The sequence below is a fragment of the Schistocerca piceifrons genome, chromosome 7 (assembly GCF_021461385.2).
Source record: "Schistocerca piceifrons isolate TAMUIC-IGC-003096 chromosome 7, iqSchPice1.1, whole genome shotgun sequence".
Taxonomy (NCBI): Eukaryota; Metazoa; Arthropoda; class Insecta; order Orthoptera; family Acrididae; genus Schistocerca; species Schistocerca piceifrons.
In genome coordinates this window covers 580,010,496-580,030,105 of record NC_060144.1, presented here as the reverse complement: position 1 = coordinate 580,030,105, position 19,610 = coordinate 580,010,496, and the positions used below count along the sequence as shown (strand labels likewise).

At 47.6% G+C, this 19,610-nt stretch overlaps 1 protein-coding gene across 1 annotated transcript in view; it reads left to right on the top strand.

The window, feature by feature from the left end:
- LOC124709093 overlaps positions 1–19,610 on the top strand; it is a 213,592-nt gene that overhangs the window by 89,833 nt on the left and 104,149 nt on the right. Inside the window, exons 6-7 of the mRNA XM_047240741.1 lie at positions 17,287–17,460; positions 17,631–17,824. Of these exons, the coding sequence (XP_047096697.1) occupies positions 17,287–17,460; positions 17,631–17,824 (368 nt within the window). The remainder of the gene's footprint in view (positions 1–17,286; positions 17,461–17,630; positions 17,825–19,610) is intronic.

Sequence of the window (19,610 nt, the reverse complement as noted above, 5' to 3'; positions counted from 1 at the left end):
ACATGAAACTTCCTGGTGGATTAAAACTGTGTTCCGGACAAACTCGGGACCTTTGCCTTTTGGGGACAAGTGCTCTACCATCTGAGATACCCAAGCAGGACTCATGACCTGTCCTCACAGCTGCAATTCCGTCAATACCTCGTCTCCTACCGTGCAAACTTCACAGAAACTCTCTGGCAGACTTTGCAGAACTAGCACTCTTGGAAGAAAGGATATTGCGGAGACTTGGCTTAGCAACAGCCAGGTGGATGTTCATTCAAGCGAAAACATTATGAGCACTGCCTTTCGCGTGGATGTACTCTGCCTGATGACGTTGAGCGAACGTGATGCGGTAAGACAGATACACACTACTGACCATTAAAATTGCTGCAACAAGAAAAAATGCAGATGATATACAGGTATTCATGAGACAAATATATTAAACTAGAACTGACATGTGACTATATTTTCACGCAATTTGGGTGCATAGATCCAGTACCCGGAACAACCACCTCTGGCCGTAATAACGGCGTTGATACGCCTGGCCATTGAGTCAAAGAGAATTTGGATGGCGTGTACAGTTACAGCTGCCCATGCAGCTTCAACACGATACCATAGTTCATCAAGAGTAATGACTGGCGTATTGTGACGAGAAAGTTGGTCGGCAACCATTGACCAGACGTCTTCAATTGCTGAAAGATCTGGAGAATGTGCTGACCAGGGCAGCACTCCAATATTTCTGTATCCAGAAAGGCCCACACAGGACCTGCAACATGTGGTCGTGCATTATACTGCTGAAATGTACGGTTTCGCAGGGATCGAATGAAGGGTAGAGCCACAGGTCGTAACACATCTGAAATGTAACGTCCACTGTTCAGAGTGCCGTCAATGCGAATAAGAGGTGACCGAGACTTGTAACCAATGGCACCCCGTACCATCACGCCGGATGGTACGCCAGTATGGCGATGACGAATACACTGCGACCATCATGATGCCGTAAACAGAACCTGGATTCATCCGAAAAAATTACGTTTTGCCATTCGTGCACCCAGGTTCGTCGTTGAGTACACCATCGCAGGCGCTCCTGTCTGTGATGCAGCGTCAAGGGTAATCGCAGCCATGGTCTCCGAGCTGGTAGTCCATGCTTCTGCAAACGTCGTCGAACTGTTCGTTGTTGTCTTGCAAACGTCCCCATCAGTTGACTCATGGATCGAGACGTGGCTGCACGATCCGTTACAGCCATGCAGATAAGATGCCTGTCATCTCGACTGCTAGTGATACGAGGCCGTTGGAATCCAGCACGGCGTTCTGTATTATTCTGCTGAACCCACCAATAAAGGCATTGGATCTCGACCAACGTGAGCAGCAATGTCGCAATACGATAAACCGCAATCGCGATAGGCTACAATCCGACCTTTGTCAAAGTCGGAGACGTGGTGGTACGCATTTCTCCTCCTTACACGAGGCATCACAACAACTTTTCACCACGCAGCGCCGGTCAACTGCAGTTGGTGTATGAGAAATCGGTTGGAAACTTTCCTCATGTCAGCACGTTGTAGGTGTCGCCACCGGCGCCAACCTTGTGTTAATGCTCTGAAACGCTAATCATTTGCATATCACAGCATCTTCTTCCTGTCGGTTAAATTTCGCGCCATCTTCGTGGTGTAGCAATTGTAATGGTCTGCAGTGTATGAGTGGAGCAGAGGCGAGTGGGAAATCATTTTAGCGATGATAGCAGGCGAAAATACGGAAATCCGCCGGCTTAAGCGACATTGGTATTAGCGAAGTTGTTGTGGTCCAGCGTCTGAGAGCGAACACCTCGGAAACTGCGAAGCTAGTTTTACTATCGTTAGTCTCAGAGGAAAGTTATTGAAGAATGCTGTAACCACAAGCAGGGGACAAGAACTTGGACGACTATATCTTACCACGGAACAAATGGAAAATGGCTCTGAGCACTATGGGACTCAACTGCTGAGGTCATAAGTCCCCTAGAACTTAGAACTACTTAAACCTAACTAACCTAAGGATATCAGACACATCCATGCCCGAGGCAGGATTCGAACCTGCGACCGTAGCGGTCGCGCGGTTCCAGACTGTAGCACCAGAACCGCTCGGCCACCAGCGGTCGGCGGAACAAATGGATGAGACGCTTGCCCACACTCTAAAGAAGCGATATGTGGCAGATCTGGCGACAGAGTACAGTGCTCGCGCAGGCACAAGTGTTTTGGTGCACACTGTTCAGAGAACGGTGTTGAACGTGGTGTTCCGCAGCAGAGGGCATCTACGCTTTCCCGTCTTCACCCAATATCATCGTTAGTAATGATTACAGTCGGCACGGGGTCATCGAGACTGGACCAGTGATCAGTGGAATCCTGTCGCCTGGTCGAATGAATCCTGTTTATTGTTATATCAGGTCGATGGTCGTGTCCAGATACTCTGCCGTCCGGGCGAAACGTTTCTCGAAACATAGAGCACTCTTTGTACGCAGGCTGGTCGGAGCTAAATTATGTTCTGGTGCACATTCATCTGGGTTTCCACGGGTACCTGCGGTAGTAATGGAAGGCACTATGACAGCTGTGGCCTGCGTGAACATTATTAGCGACCACCTGTAACCCCTTACGCTTGATATATTTCTTAACAGCGATGGCATCTTCCAAAAGGATAACGGTGCGCTGCGCGCCACAAGGCCAGTATCGTGCTGTCATGTTTTGAGGAGCATGATAGTGAACTCAGGTTGATGTCTTGGCCGTCAAATCTGGCTTAATCCGATGAAACCCAATTGGGACGCTGTTGGACTCCAGCTCTGTGCCCACGAACCAACCGCCCGCAAGTTACTGGATGTGTATAACCTGTGCGTCGGCGTCTGGGGCCACGAACCTCTGGAAACATACGAAGTACATGTCGAATCCAAGGCACACAAATACAATGTTGAATTGCGATCCAGAGATGGAGCAGTACGCTTTTAAGTGGTGGTCGTAATATTTTGGCTTATCAGTGTAGCTCCACGATACTTTGACTGTACATAGAAAGAACTGCTACAATATAGTACCGAAGGTAACTGACAGAAATACGGTATTAGACGAACTGTCGTTACACTTCCATTGAAAGACTAAATTACACTTGGAGTAACCGAGATTTGTGATGGTTCTCTGGGTGTTACAAACGGCGGGACTTGGTTCATATCGGGTGTGTGGTCACCACAGACGGCCTGCACGGTCTGCAACGTGCTCCCATGCTGGCCGCAGGTTTGGTAAAGACATCCTGTGGTAGAGCCTTCCATTATTGCAGCAACGCGATTAACAGCTGCTGGGCCGGCCGCGGTGGCCGAGCGGTTCTAGGCGCGCAGTCCGGAACCGCGCGACTGCTACGGTCGCAGGTTCGAATCCTGCCTCGGGCATGGATGTGTGTGATGTCCTTAGGCTAGTTAGGTTTAAGTAGTTCTAAGTTCTAGGGGACTGATGACCACAGATGTTAAGTCCCATAGTGCTCAGAGCCATTTGAACCATTTGAACAGCTGCTGGATAGCCGCTGGTGCAGGCGGACGTGCTGCAGAAGTTCTCCCCAACGCTTTTCACACGTTCTAGATGCATTTTAAGTCTGGGAATGGGCAGGCCAGTCCATTCCCCCAAAATACTGTCGTTGCAACAGCTCCTCCACCTGCGCCGGTCGACGTCGTTACGAAATGTCATCCGCAAAAATGAAGTCAGGGTCAAACGCATCCCTGAAAAGACATACATGGGAATGGAGTGAAGTGTCACAGCAATGTGGATCTGTGAGTGTATCTTGCTCAAAGATTTGAAGTTCAGTACGTCCATGCAACATTATTACTCCCCAGAGGACAACACCTCGACAACCAAAACTAGCTTATTGGACAATTTTCGCACCATCTCACCATATGAGGCAATTTGCAACATTATCGAACGTTTTAAAATTTTATTCTTGAAGGGGTCAACAGTCTTAGGTTATTTTGAGAGTGAAAACATGGTCCAGGTAGGCTGTTCCTTCTTGTCACCTGTCTTGTGATTAGCCGATCGCAGAGATAAGAAAAATAATACAGCCCACTTGTACCATGTTTTCAGTCTCAAAATTGTCCAAAATGATCGTTTTGGTGACTCGGGAGTACTGGTGTGGGAAGGCATAATGCTGCATTGTAACCTCCAAATCTTTGAACATGGTACACTCAAAAAATGGTTGAAATGGCTCTGAGCACTATGGGACTTAAAATCTGTCATCAGTCCCCTAGAACTAAGGACATCACACACATCCGTGTCCGAGGTAGGATTCGAACCTGCGACCGTAGGCTCGCACGGTTCCAGACTGAAGCACCTAGACCCGCTCGGCCACTGCGGCCGGCATAGTACACTCACCGGCCAACGCTGTTGTGGTGCTGTGTTCATTTCCCAAGTACGTCTCTTTAGGTGTGCATTCCATATTGACTTGATTTTGAAGAATGACAAGGCGACACAACATCAAGCAGCTGTGGGAACGAGAGGATACGCGGTGAATGGACTGCTCTGTGAGATTCGTTGGGGAGATCAATTGCAGCATACCCACATGCTGTGACCACCGTCCAGCGGTTTTCAACCACGCCGATGGAGAAATGAAACACCGTACCGCAAGAACTCTTACCAACTTTGTGGTCGTCATGGCAGCAAGTTGCAGAGCATGTACGCTGTACATGGTCATCACACATCATATTAAGTTTCACGTTTCAGCTTTTGTAATGTCCAGGGGACTACCACAAATCGCGGTGGCTTTAGTGCCAATATGTTCTTTCCATGTAGCATCGAAATTTGATCGAGCTATGTTTCTTGGCAGTGATACGTCGTGCGAAGTTTCTTTCGTCTTTTAGTTCTTTTGTCATCTGTAGCCCACCGTGCTGAAAACCTGCCTTCTAATTTTTGTACAGCTAAACTACCATTAGTGCGCTCTCTGCTTGAGACAGTTCTACTACGTCAATAAACCTTGAGAAAAATAACTATTCAAAGGAGTTTTCTCAGCCGACAACGAACTGCAGTACGCAATATGGTTTACAGACCATTTGCTGTTGTCGCGCTGTGGCTTTTAATTACCTTGCTCGATTTAGAAACAGTTTCAACCAGATTGTGCTTGGCACGATACCACAAAGAGCGGCATGGAGAATCATAAATTCAGAAGATGCCTTCCCTATTAGGTCTAGCCGACGTTGTACAGCCAATGAATGTAAGCAGATTTAAAGCTCGCTCTGGAAAATACATCGCTGTGCAGTCCTATTCTGCAATGTGTCTCTTTAAACGAAGCCGAACTTGATTCACCATACTGCACCTACCATGTGAAAATTCGCTTCACAAAACTATAACAAAACGCATACGCAAATCGCACTGTTTCGAAACCATGTCGTCATCAGGGATAAGACACTGACATTGTCAGACGGAAGCGACGCAAGCAAAGAGCATGAGGTGGGTGTGCGTTCTTGGTTTGGAGAGAAGCAAAGCTTTCTACGAACGAATTTCTCGGTTGTTAAATAATTAAAATTCACATCGATACAAACCTGTAAAAGCTGTCTAAAACGTGACAATCTGCTCATACTTGGGATCAACCGCTACTCAAGGGCGCGCTTGCTGAAGGCACTGCGTGCTTTCTGTCTGTCCGCAGTCCACAAGGTAGATGCGAGCCCCCACACAGAAGCGACTGCCATCCCTATTAGTTACCGCGGATCGCTATCTGTGACGTATTCCGTCGTTACACTTATTGTGATTGACTCAAGTTTAGCCGTTACTGATAAGTGTGATACACGTTTAGCTTCAACACCACATTACCTTGAAACTCGTTCTCATTTTATTTCTCTGACAAAATTATTTGTCTACACCGCATTACTTCTCTCCCACCTTTACCCAACTTCGAAGATCCGTCCTTTAGGCTGAGTGGTGTTTTTGCACATTTATTGCGCGGAAACCACGTGTTCACCTCTGTCAGTGTTTCACAACATTCTCGGCGTCTTGCACAGAGCTTCGCCGTTTACATCTTTCGACTTCGAACCTCCCACCTTTGCCAAGTTTGTGCCCCTTACATCATGATACGGCTCTGAGTGTTGTTTGCTGATCTACATCTACATCTTCAAAAATACCCTGCAAACTACTGTGAAGCGTATGGCAGTGGATACTTAGCATGCTGTCACGTGTTAGGGATTGTTCCCGTTCAAATTACGAGTAGAGGACAATAAGAATGACTTTTTAAATGTGTCTGAGGGTATAATAATGAGGCTGACCTTGTCTTCACGATCCCTAGGGGAGAGACTCGTAGGGGGACGAAGGGTATTCTGGTCTTTGAAACTTCTTAAGTAGGCTATCGAGGAATAATTTGATCTTCATGAGTCAGCCGATTCAGGTTCTTCAACATATCCACGATGACCTTCCGTGATTTAAAGAAGACATTGACATTACACACAAAAGAGCAGCACAGACATCAACATCTACATCCATACTCTAGAAGAGCGTAGCGTTCCAAAGGATTGGAAAAGGGTACAGGTCATCCCCTTTTTCAAGAAGGGACGTCGATCAGATGTGCAGAAGTATAGACCTATATCTCTAACGTCGATCAGTTGTAGAATTGTGGAACACGTATTATGTTCTAGTATAATGACTTTTCTGGAGACTAGAAATCTACTCTGTAAGAATCAGCATGGGTTTCGGAAAAGACGATCGTGTGAAACCCAGCTCGCGCTATTCGTCCACGAGACTCAGAGAGCCATAGACACGGGTTCCCAGGTAGATCACGTGTTTCTTGACTTCCGCAAGGCGTTCGATAGAGTTCCCCACAGTCGTTTAATGATCAAAGTAAGAGCATATGGACTATCAGACCAATTGTGTGATTGGGTTTAAGAGTTCCTGGATAACAGAACGCAGCATGTCATTCTCAATGGAGAGAAGTCTTCCGAAGTAAGAGTGATTTCACGTGTGCCGCAGGGGAGTGTCGTAGGACCGTTGCTATTCACAATATATATGTAAATAACCTTGTGGATAACATCGGAAGTTCACTGAGGCTTTTTGTGGATGATGCTGTAGATATCGAGAGGTTGTAACAATGGAAAATTGTACTGAAATGTGGGAGGATCTGCAACGAATTGATGCACGGTGCAGGGAATGGCAATTGAATTTCAATGTAGACAAGTGTAATGTGCTGCGAATACAGAGAAAGATCCTTTATCATTTAGCTACAATATAGCAGGTCAGCAACTGGAAGCAGTTATTTCCATAAATTATCTGGGAGTACGCATTAGGAGTGATATAAAATGGAATGATCATATAAAGTTGATCGTCGGTAAAGCAGATGTCAGACTGGGATTCATTGGAAGAATCCTAAGGAAATGCAATCCGAAAACAAAGGAAGTAGGTTACAGTACGCTTGTTCGCCCACTGTTTGAATACTGCTCAGCAGTGTGGAATCCAGACCAGATAGGGTTGATAGAAGAGATACAGAAGATCCAACGGAGAGCAGCGCGCTTCGTTACATGATCATTTAGTAATCGCGAAAGCGTTACGGAGATGATAGATAAACTCCAGTGGAGGACTCTGCAGAAGAGACGCTCAGTAGCTCGGAACGGGCTTTTGTTAAAGTTTCGAGAACATACCTTCACCGAGGAGTCAAGCAGTATATTGCTCCCTCCTACATATATCTCGCGAAGAGACCATTAGTATAAAATCAGAGAGATTAGAGCCCACACAGAGTCATACCGACAATCTTTTTTTCCACGAACAATACGAGACTGGAATAGAAGGGAGAACCGATAGAGGTACTGAAAGTACCCTCCGCCACACACCGTCAGGTGGCTTGCGGAGTATGGATGTAGATGTAGATGCCTGTGCTGCTCTTCTGTGTGTAAGGTCAATGTCTTATGTTAGTCTATTTGGTACGACAACCTAACGAGTGATTTTCCAGCAGTCTGCTCTATAGATTGTCTACATTTTTCCACTAACCTCTCAAAGAAGGGAGTCCTCCACTTGCTCTATGTTATGTGGTGTCCGCTAAATTGGACGAGTCTTTTCTAGTAGCACTGGACATTAGAGTTCTACTTGAAATTGCCCTCAATGAAGACACGCTCTTCAAAACTTGTTGTTGTTGTTGTTTTTGTCTTGTCCTGAGACTGGTTTGTTGCAGCTCTCCATGCTACTCTATCCTGTGCAAGCTTCTTCATCTCCCAGTACTTACTGCAACCTACATCCTTCTGAATCTGCTTAGTGTATTCATCTCTTGGTCTCTCTCTACGATTTTTACCCTCCACGCTGCCCCCCAATGCTAAACTTGTGATCCCTTGGGCCTCAGAACGTGTCCTACCAACCGACTCCTTCTCCTTGTCAAGTTGTGCCACAAACTCCTCTTCTCCCCAACTCTATTCAATACCTCCTCACTAGTTACGTGATCTACCCATATAATCTTCAGCATTCTTCTGTAGCACCACATTTCGAAAGCTTCTATTCAATTCTTGTCCAAACTATTTATCGTCCATGTTTCACTTCCATACATGGCTACACGCCATACAAATGCTTGCAGAAACGACTTCCTGACACCTAAATCTATACTCGATGTTAACAAATTTCTCTTCTTCAGAAACGCTTTCCTTGCCATAGCCAGTCTACATTTTATATCCCCTCTACTTCGACCATCATCAGTTATTTTGCTCCGCAAATGGCAAAATTCCTTTACTACTTTAAGTGTCTCATTTCCTAATCTACACTCCTGGAGATGGAAAAAAGAACACATTGACACCGGTGTGTCAGACCCACCATACTTGCTCCGGACACTGCGAAAGGGCTGTACAAGCAATGATCACACGCACGGCACAGCGGACACACCAGGAACTGCGGTGTTGGCCGTCGTATGGCGCTAGCTGCGCAGCATTTGTGCACCGCCGCCGTCAGTGTCAGCCAGTTTGCCGTGGCATACGGAGCTCCATCGCAGTCTTTACCACTGGTAGCATGCCGCGACAGCGTGGACGTGAACCGTATGTGCAGTTGACGGACTTTGAGCGAGGGCGTATAGTGGGCATGCGGGAGGCCGGGTGGACGTACCGCCGAATTGCTCAACACGTGGGGCGTGAGGTCTCCACAGTACATCGATGTTGTCGCCAGTGGTCGGCGGAAGGTGCACGTGCCCATCGACCTGGGACCGGACCGCAGCGACGCACGGATGCACGCCAAGACCGTAGGATCCTACGCAGTGCCGTAGGGGACCGCACCGCCACTTCCAAGCAAATTAGGGACACTGTTGCTCCTGGGGTATCGGCGAGGACCATTCGCAACCGTCTCCATGAAGCTGGGCTACGGTCCCGCACACCGTTAGGCCGTCTTCCGCTCACGCCCCAACATCGTGCAGCTCGCCTCCAGTGGTGTCGCGACAGGCGTGAATGGAGGGACGAATGGAGACGTGTCGTCTTCAGCGATGAGAATCGCTTCTGCCTTGGTGCCAATGATGGTCGTATGCGTGTTTGGCGCCGTGCAGGTGAGCGCCACAATCAGGACTGCATACGACTGAGGCACACAGGGCCAACACCCGGCATCATGGTGTGGGGAGCGATCTCCTACACTGGCCGTACACCACTGGTGATCGTCGAGGGGACACTGAATAGTGCACGGTACATCCAAACCGTCATCGAACCCATCGTTCTACCATTCCTAGACCGGCAAGGGAACTTGCTGTTCCAACAGGACAATGCACGTCCGCATGTATTCCGTGCCACCCAACGTGCTCTAGAAGGTGTAAGTCAACTACCCTGGCCAGCAAGATCTCCGGATCTGTCCCCCATTGAGCATGTTTGGGACTGGATGAAGCGTCGTCTCACGCGGTCTGCACGTCCAGCACGAACGCTGGTCCAACTGAGGCGCCAGGTGGAAATGGCATGGCAAGCCGTTCCACAGGACTACATCCAGCATCTCTACGATCGTCTCCATGGGAGAATAGCAGCCTGCATTGCTGCGAAAGGTGGATATACACTGTACTAGTGCCGACATTGTGCATGCTCTGTTGCCTGTGTCTATGTGCCTGTGGTTCTGTCAGTGTGATCATGTGATGTATCTGACCCCAGGAATGTGTCAATAAAGTTTCCCCTTCCTGGGACAATGAATTCACGGTGTTATTATTTCAATTTCCAGGAGTGTAATTCCCTCAGCATCACCCGACTTGATTCGACTACATTCCATAATCCTCGATTTGTTTTTGTTGATGTTCATCTTATATCCTCCTTTCAAGACACTGTCCGTCCGTTCAATTGCTCTTCCAAGTCCTTTCCTGTCTCTGACAGAATTACAATGTCAACGGCGAACTTCACCATTTTTATTTCTCCTTCAAAACTTAGTGAAACCCAAAGAAAATAACATTAATCCGCGATGTTATTATCCTCAGGAATGATTCGTTACAGACAAGCGTACGTAACGCAGCGAAAATTGTTTGCCATCGGAAAAAATCTGCTATTGATTTTGGGCTAGCAATGTAACGTTTTCAGGCAACACAATAACGGGACGACAAAACCATGCATGCCTAGAAATTATCGACTTAAACCTGCCTTTCGTGATCTCAAATTAATTAACTAAGGCCAGGAAATGCTTCAAATTGGTATAAATTGCTCGTAGCATAAATACACTCCTGGAAATGGAAATAAGAACACATTGACACCGGTGTGTCAGACCCACCATACTTGCTCCGGACACTGTGAGAGGGCTGTACAAGCAATGATCACACGCACGGCACAGCGGACACACCAGGAACCGCGGTGTTGGCCGTCGTATGGCGCTAGCTGCGCAGCATTTGTGCACCGCCGCCGTCAGTGTCAGCCAGTTTGTCGTGGCATACGGAGCTCCATTGCAGTCTTTAACACTGGTAGCATGCCGCGACAGCGTGGACGTGAACCGTATGTGCAGTTGACGGACTTTGAGCGAGGGCGTATAGTGGGCATGCGGGAGGCCGGGTGGACGTACCGCCGAATTGCTCAACACGTGGGGCGTGAGGTCTCCACAGTACATCGATGTTGTCGCCAGTGGTCGGCGGAAGGTGCACGTGCCCGTCGACCTGGGACCGGACCGCAGCGACGCACGGATGCACGCCAAGACCGTAGGATCCTACGCAGTGCCGTAGGGGACCGCACCGCCACTTCCAAGCAAATTAGGGACACTGTTGCTCCTGGGGTATCGGCGAGGACCATTCGCAACCGTCTCCATGAAGCTGGGCTACGGTCCCGCACACCGTTAGGCCGTCTTCCGCTCACGCCCCAACATCGTGCAGCCCGCCTCCAGTGGTGTCGCGACAGGCGTGAATGGAGGGACGAATGGAGACGTGTCGTCTTCAGCGATGAGAATCGCTTCTGGCTTGGTGCCAATGATGGTCGTATGCGTGTTTGGCGCCGTGCAGGTGAGCGCCACAATCAGGACTGCATACGACCGAGGCACACAGGGCCAACACCCGGCATCATGGTGTGGGGAGCGATCTCCTACACTGGCCGTACACCACTGGTGATCGTCGAGGGGACACTGAATAGTGCACGGTACATCCAAACCGTCATCGAACCCATCGTTCTACCATTCCTAGAGCGGCAAGGGAACTTGCTGTTCCAACAGGACAATGCACGTCCGCATGTATCCCTTGCCACCCAACGTGATCTAGAAGGTGTAAGTCAACTACCTTGGCCAGCAAGATCTCCGGATCTGTCCCCCATTGAGCATGTTTGGGACTGGATGAAGCGTCGTCTCACGCGGTCTGCACGTCCAGCACGAACGCTGGTCCAACTGAGGCGCCAGGTGGAAATGACATGGCAAGCCGTTCCACAGGACTACAACCAGCATCTCTACGATCGTCTCCTTGGGAGAATAGCAGCCTGCATTGCTGCGAAAGGTGGATATACACTGTACTAGTGCCGACATTGTGCATGCTCTGTTGCCTGTGTCTATGTGCCTGTGGTTCTGTCAGTGTGATCATGTGATGTATCTGACCCCAGGAATGTGTCAATAAAGTTTCCCCTTCCTGGGACAATGAATTCACGGTGTTCTTATTTCAATTTCCTGGATTGTAGTTCTATTTAAATTATCGATAGAATTGAAATACGATAATTGTCCTGTAATAACATCAGCATATGGTATCATTACAAGCCTCGCGACTATTCACAACTAATGTCTTCCAAAGGTAATTTAATAATTCTTAGCTAAATTGACGAAAAGGGTGAAACAGCAGTGAAGACATGAAATTTCCTTTCAACTTAACTCATATTATTTGATCTAAAAAGCATCAAAACTCAACACCGAACAGTCAGATTTATAATCTATGATTTACGTTGTGCTGTCATGAAAACACCTGATCCAAAACGTGGATTTGAATATATTGATGGAAAAAATCGCAACACCAAAAAAATAATTAGAGTAATGAAATTTATGGAATACATTTGTCTAAATGACATATTTAGGTGAGTAACATTGAAGGTCACAGGTTAACGTAACCGCGAGAAAAGCCATTACAGATGTAAAATGCTGGAACATTAATAACCGATGTCGAATGCAAGCGTGCAGACGTGCATCATTGCGTTGTACAGGCTCCAGTGTCAGTTTATGGGGTGGAGTTCCATGTCTGTTGCAGTTGATAGGTTTATAGAAGTACGGATAATGCTGGCTGTAGATGAAGCGGGAGTTATCGTCCGATGATTCCCTATACATGCTCGATTGAAGACAGATCCAGAGACCGACCGGTCAAGGCAACCTGTTGACACCATGTAGAGCACGTGGGGCGTGTTGGTTCATAAGAGCGGTATACGGTCGAGCGGTATCCTGTTGAAAAACACCACCTAGAGAGCTGTTCATGAAAGGCAGCACAACAGCACAAGACTGACGTTCAGTCAGGATGGGTGGGACAACCACGAAAATGCTCCTACTGTCTTACGAAACCGCACCCCAGACCATAACAGTAGATGTTGATCCAGTCTGTCTAACATGCAGTTGGTTGCAGGCCTCAGCTGGCCTCTTCTAACCAAGAAGCGGCCATCGCTGGCACCGAGGCAGAACCAGCTTTCACCAGAAAACACAGCAGACCTTCACCGTGCTCTCAAATGAGCTCTCGCTTGCGACCAATAGCGTCGGAAATGGCCATTATTTGGGGTCAGTGATATGCACGCTGCAGGGCGTCTGGCTCGGAGATGACTTTGAAGTAATCGATTTTTAATAATTCGTTGTGCCGCTGTGGTGCCAACTGCTCCTCAGTTTGCTGCTGCAGAGGCAATACGATGAGCCAAAGACATACGTCGAAGACTACTGTGCAACGCATGTGTCAGGAGCCCGGTCTTCTTGCGAATATACATTCTAGCGACTACCGCTGCCAGCAATCATGTACAATGGCTTTATTCCTGCCAAGTCTTTCTGCAGTTTCACAGAAGGAACATCCAGCTTCTCGTAGTCTCAGTACACGACTTCGTTCATGATCTCTGGGGTACCGATAATTGTGTCTTTGTCGCCTTACAGGCATTCTTGACTATCATCAACTTACCACGTCCAGTCTCAGAGGTAGCCAACGCTCACGATCGTTACACGTGTAAGTATAGTAAACCTGATTTGCATCCTGATAGTGTAGCAACTAGCGCCACTCTTACGCCAATAGGGTGAAATTTGAATAGTCATCCTTTTTCAGATGTAGAAACATACCTACTGTGGTGTCACCGCCAGACACCACACTTGCTAGGTGGTAGCCTTTAAATCGGCCGCGGTCCATTAGTATACGTCGGACCCGCGTGTCGCCACTGTCAGTGATTGCAGACCGAGCGCCGCCACACGGCAGGTCTAGAGAGACTTCCTAGCACTCGCCCAGTTGTACAGCCGACTTTGCTAGCGATGGTTAACTGAAAAATTACGCTCTCATTTGCCGAGACGATAGTTAGCATAGCCTTCAGCTACATTTGCTACGACCTAGCAAGGCACCGTATTCAATTGATATTTATTATATGAAGCATGTATCATCAAGAGCGATGTTCTACAATTGTGGATTAAAGTTAAGTATTGGAAATGGAAATGAGCGTTTGGTGTCATTGGCCGGGAGGCCCCTCGCGGGGCAGGTCCGGCCGCCATATCGCAGGTCTTATTACATTCGGCGCCACATTGGGCGACCTGCACGCCGGATGGGGATGAAATGATGATGAACACAACACAACACCCAGTCCCTGAGCGGAGAAAATCTCCGACCCAGCCGGGAATCGAACCCGGGCCCAGAGGACGGCAATCCGTCACGCTGACCACTCAGCTACTGGGGCGGACAAGTTAAGTATTATATCAACTACGTACTTTATTTGCTATTCTCAAGATATTGTCCTGTTCCAGACCTAAAGCCAGTCAGCGTGTAATTAAACGCGTGCATTTCGGCCTCCTCTAGCAACCCAGTGTTGGCGCTTCTGCCAACACTACACCTACCAACTTTCGATTGCCGGCTGGGGTGGCCGAGCGGTTCTAGGCGCTACAGTTTGGAACCGCGTGACCGCTACGGTCGCAGGTTCGAATCCTGCCTCGGGCATTGATGTTTGTGATGTCCTTAGGTCATTTAGGTTTAAGTTGTTCTAATTTCTAGGGGACTGATGACCTCAGAAGTTAAGTCCCATAGTGCTCAGAGCCATTTGAACCATTTGTACCAACTTTCGTTTATGTCACACAACTCCTACTTGGTGCTGCGATTTATTTCTGTCAGTGGATACAAAATGCAAATGCTCTTCGTGGATTAGATATCGAATTGCTAAATCCGGCCACGAATCATAAACAATACGTGACGAAAATAGGTTATGCCTGACACTGATAGCAAGCGCTAAAGTCACTCAGCCACACATTTGCTAACACACTTTAAAACAAATAAAAAGCGACACACAGCGAATTATCCGAATGAGGCGGAAATCGGTAACATGATGTACATGTACGAGGTGCATTCAAGTTCTAAGGCCTCCGATTTTTTTTCTCTGGACTGGAAAGAGATAGAAACATGCGCATTGTTTTAAAATGAGGCCGCGTTCATTGTCAATACGTCCCAGAGATGGCAGCACCGTACGGCAGATGGAATTTTACCGCCAGCGACGAGAATGAGAACTGTTTTAAATACTTAAAATGGCGACGTTTCCCTTACTTGAACAGTGTGCAATCATTCGTTTTCTGAATTTGCATGGTGTGAAACCAATTGAAATTCAGCGACAGTTGAAGGAGTCATGTGGTGATGGAGTTATGGATGTGTCGAAAGTGCGTTCGTGGGTGCGACAGTTTAATAAAGGCAGAATATCGTGTGACAACAAACCGAAACAACCTCGGGCTCACACAAGCCGGTCTGACGACATGATCGAGAAAGTGGAGGGAATTGTTTTGGGGGATCGCCGAATTACTGTTGAACAGATTGCCTCCAGAGTTGGCATTTCTGTGGGTTCTGTGCACACAATCCTGCATGACGACCTGAAAATGCGAAAAGTGTCATCCAAGTGGGTGCCACGAATGCTGACGGACGACCACATGGCTGCCCGTGTGGCATGTTGCCAAGCAATGTTGACGCGCAACGACAGCATGAATGGGACTTTCTTTTCGTCGGTTGTGACAATGGATGAGACGTGGATACCATTTTTCAATCCAGAAACAAAGCGCCAGTCAGCTCAATGGAAGCACACAGATTCACCACCACCAAAAAATTTTTGGGTAACTGTCAGTGCTGAAAAAATGATGGTGTCCATGTTCTGGGACAGCGAGGGCGTAATCCTTACCCACTGCGTTCCAAAGGGCACTACGGTAACAGGTGCATCCTACGAAAATATTTTGAAGAACAAATTCCTTCCTGCACTGCAAGAAAAACGTCCGGGAAGGGCTGGGCATGTGCTGTTTCACCAAGACAACGCACCCACACATCGAGCTAACGTTACGCAACAGTTTCTTCGTGATAACAACTTTGAAGTGATTCCTCATGCTCCCTACTCACTTGACCTGGCTCCTAGTGACTTTTGGCTTTTTCCAACAATGAAAGGCACTCTCCGTGGCCGCACATTCACCAGCCGTGCTGCTATTGCCTCAGAGATTTTCCAGTGGTCAAAACAGACTCCTAAAGAAGCCTTCGCCGCTGCCATGGAATCATGGCGTCAGCGTTGTGAAAAATGTGTTCTTCTGCAGGGCGATTACGTCGAGAAGTAACACCAGTTTCATCGATTTCGGGTGAGTAGTTAATTAGAAAAAAAATCGGAGGCCTTAGAACTTGAATGCACCTCGTACAGATGTACAAATGAGTGCAGTTTCAGAGCAGTTACATGATTATTGAAGAGAAAAAACTACACAAATTGAGCAGGTCGGTAACGTATTGTCCAACTGATGTCCTTATGCAAGCATTTATTCTGCTTCGTATTGATTGGTAGAGATGTTGGATGCCCTCCTGATGCATATCGTGCCTAATCCTGTCCAATTGGGGCGTTAGATCGTCAAAACCGCGAGGTGGCTGGACAGCCCCGCCCATAGTGGTCCTAACGTTCTGATCTAGTGAGAGATCCGGCGATCTTGTTGGCCAAGACAGGATTTGGCAAGCACGATGACGAACAGTAGAAAGTCTCTCCGAGTTTAACAATCTAACACTACATGTAGGAGAGTTGCCAAAGTTCCGACGTATCGCTTTCCCGTCTTCTAAATTTGTATCCCTCTTACAGAAGGTCACACATGGTCATGATTCCGTTGACGATTTGGTTCTGTGAATTTGTTGCAGGAATGTCCACATCTACTTTTCGTGACACTCCCCACCTGGTTAAACAAGTCAACCCCCATTCGTGCTTCCCTTCTTTGTCCAAGACCTCCTGTTTCACTCTAACATACTTGGAAGATAATCTAGGATTTGTTACAAAATTCAGTGTCTTGGGGGCATGCCAGTAACCGGTTTTGGCTTCGCAGACATCATCAGATCTACCTGTATCAATCATTCGTACTTTTCAAAATCTGAAATATAGCGATGAACTGCATGTGTTGCTAGTCCAGTTGCGATCTATGCTTGAAAACTTTCAAACGCTAGACACCCAAAAGTTATCAAGTAATCACACTGTTCTTTATCTGTAATAATAGCTTTCCTCTTGTACCAAAAATAAGCTCGCACGGTATGCAGTTTTAATCAATCCATCCCACAGGCATTTAAATGCAGGAGTCTAGGTTTGGTTGCGTTTATTTGAAGTATTCTAAGTTTTATGCTCTGAATTTCTGTCAGTGAATATATATCTAAACTTATCTGATACATCGAATACGTTATTCACACTACCAGAATACTCGTGTTTACATTACACGTGGCTGTAACCAATTCTGTGTATATTTATTGTTGCAGGAGAGCGGCTGGCCCTCCTGCTGATGAAGACGACCTTAGCGCGGCTGCTATCCCGCTACGAGCTGTTCCAAAGCCCGAGAACAGAGTACCCTGCGCCCATAGACCCGCGTCTGCTGTTGCTGCACCCCAAAGGTGGACTCTGGGTCAGGATCTCCAACAGGCACTGGCTACCATGCGACTAAGCGAGAGGAACCTGTCTGGTGCTCTGACTTATACTCCTCATGGTGGATTTCGTTTCCCAATTCCAATCCGTGACCATAGATCCATGTCTGCTGACACTGCTTCCCAGAGGTGGGCTGTGAGTCAAGGCATCCAACAGGCACTAGTTTCCATATGCCTAGCAGGTGTGGGAACCAACATGCAGCTCCTGCTTGTACCCCTCATCGAGGAGCTGATGTCCGAGCTGCAGGGCCAACTACTCAGCGCCCACAGACAGATGTCTGCTGGTGCTGCACCACAGCGGTGGCCTGCAGATCAGAACCTCCAACTGGCTGACCTGAGACTAAGTGGGCCAGAAGCTTACCTGGTGTTCCCACTCGTAACTCTTCTTGTGGATCCCCTTACACAGCACTGTTACCGACTACTCATTGCTCTCAGAACCATACTTGCTGACTCTCCAACACACCAATGGGCTATGGGTCACGATCTCCTGCGACATCTGCAGATCTGCCATGGGACTAAGCGATGTAGGAGCCTATCTGGTTTCCTCATACACCTCCTGGTTGATCTTGTTTCCCAGACCTAACATTGGCCTCTGATACCAATAAACCCATGTCTGCTGATGCTATACCCCAGAAGTAGGTTATGGGCTAAGACCTCCAACAAGCACTGGTTCCCTTGTGAAAAGCAGGTGGTTGTATATGTACACACAGCTGCCACTGGTATCCCTCATGGCTGATCTCATTCTGCAGCACCAAGACCAACTACCCAGTGGGCCTTGACCCATATATTTTTGTGCTGCATCCCAGAGGTGGACTGTGGGTCAAGATCTCCAATGGACATGCTGAGACTTGCTGACCTTCCAACACAGCAATGGGCAATGGGTCACGATCTCATGTGACATCTGCAGATCTGCCATGGGAGTAAGCGATGTAGGAACCTATCTGGTTTCCTCGTGCACCTCCTGGTTGATTTTGTTTCCGAAACCTAACAATGACCTATGATGCCGATAAACCCATGTCTGCTGATGCTGTACCCCAGAAGTAGGTTATGGGCTAAGACCTACAAACACTGGTTCCCTTGTGAAAAGCAAGTGTGTGTAATTATACACACAGCTGCCGCTGGTATCCCTCACGATGGTCTCATTCTCCAGCCCCAACTACCCAGTGGGCCTTGACCAATATATTCTTGTGCTGCATCCCAGAGGTGGGCTGTGGGTCATCTCCACTGGGCATTGGCTGCCCTGAAACTAAGTGAGGTGGAGTCCTGCCTGGAGTTTCCTTGGTAGACCTTGTGGCCTAATCCCAGAGATGACTACCTGGCATCCACAGACCTGTATCTGCCGATGGTACACCTCAGAGGTGAGGGATTGGTCAGGATCTCCAATAGTCACTGGCTGCCTTGTGACTAGCAAGCATAGGCAATTATATGCACTTCCTAGCAGCGGATATACCGATTCCCGGCCCATAGACCCACACCTGCTGATGCTGCACTAACAGGCGAGCTCTGGATTAAGCTCTCCAGCAGACAATGGCAGCCTGAAAGCTAAGCAGTGCAGGAATGGACCTGGCGTTCCCACTTGTATCCCGCTTGGTGGATCTCGATACTCAAATCGGGAGCGACTACCCAGCACCCACAGAGACAACGCCTTCTGAAGCTGCATGAGATGCGACTGAAGAACTGGAACTGACTGCCCTTAGACTAGCAGGTCCTGAATCCCACCTGTTTCAGCTGGTATCTCATCTTCTTCAGGAATTCAAAGTGGTTCAGAATCAAGATGTGTTGTGATCACTGCAAAAGACATGAACTCATGTAGCAATGTTATTTTTGCTGTTGTCATCTGTGCTATAAAATGCTCCAGAGCTGCACTTCACATTATATTGTCTGGCATATTAAGGTGTTTCGAGCAGAATATTTATTATTTTCACTCTGTCATTGGGTAGACATTATGTGAAAAATAAAGGTGGTACATGTAAAGCACCAACATCTACTGAGGTATGTGTTTAGTAATTATGAGAAGTTGGGATGAGTGCTCAATTAGGACACAAGTCATCAGAATTTTTTCCAATACTACATTGTATCATAAACACAGTAAAATCATTCATAATACTTAACTTATGAACTTCTTATGGGCTTTAATGTAATTTACATACATACCAACTCGA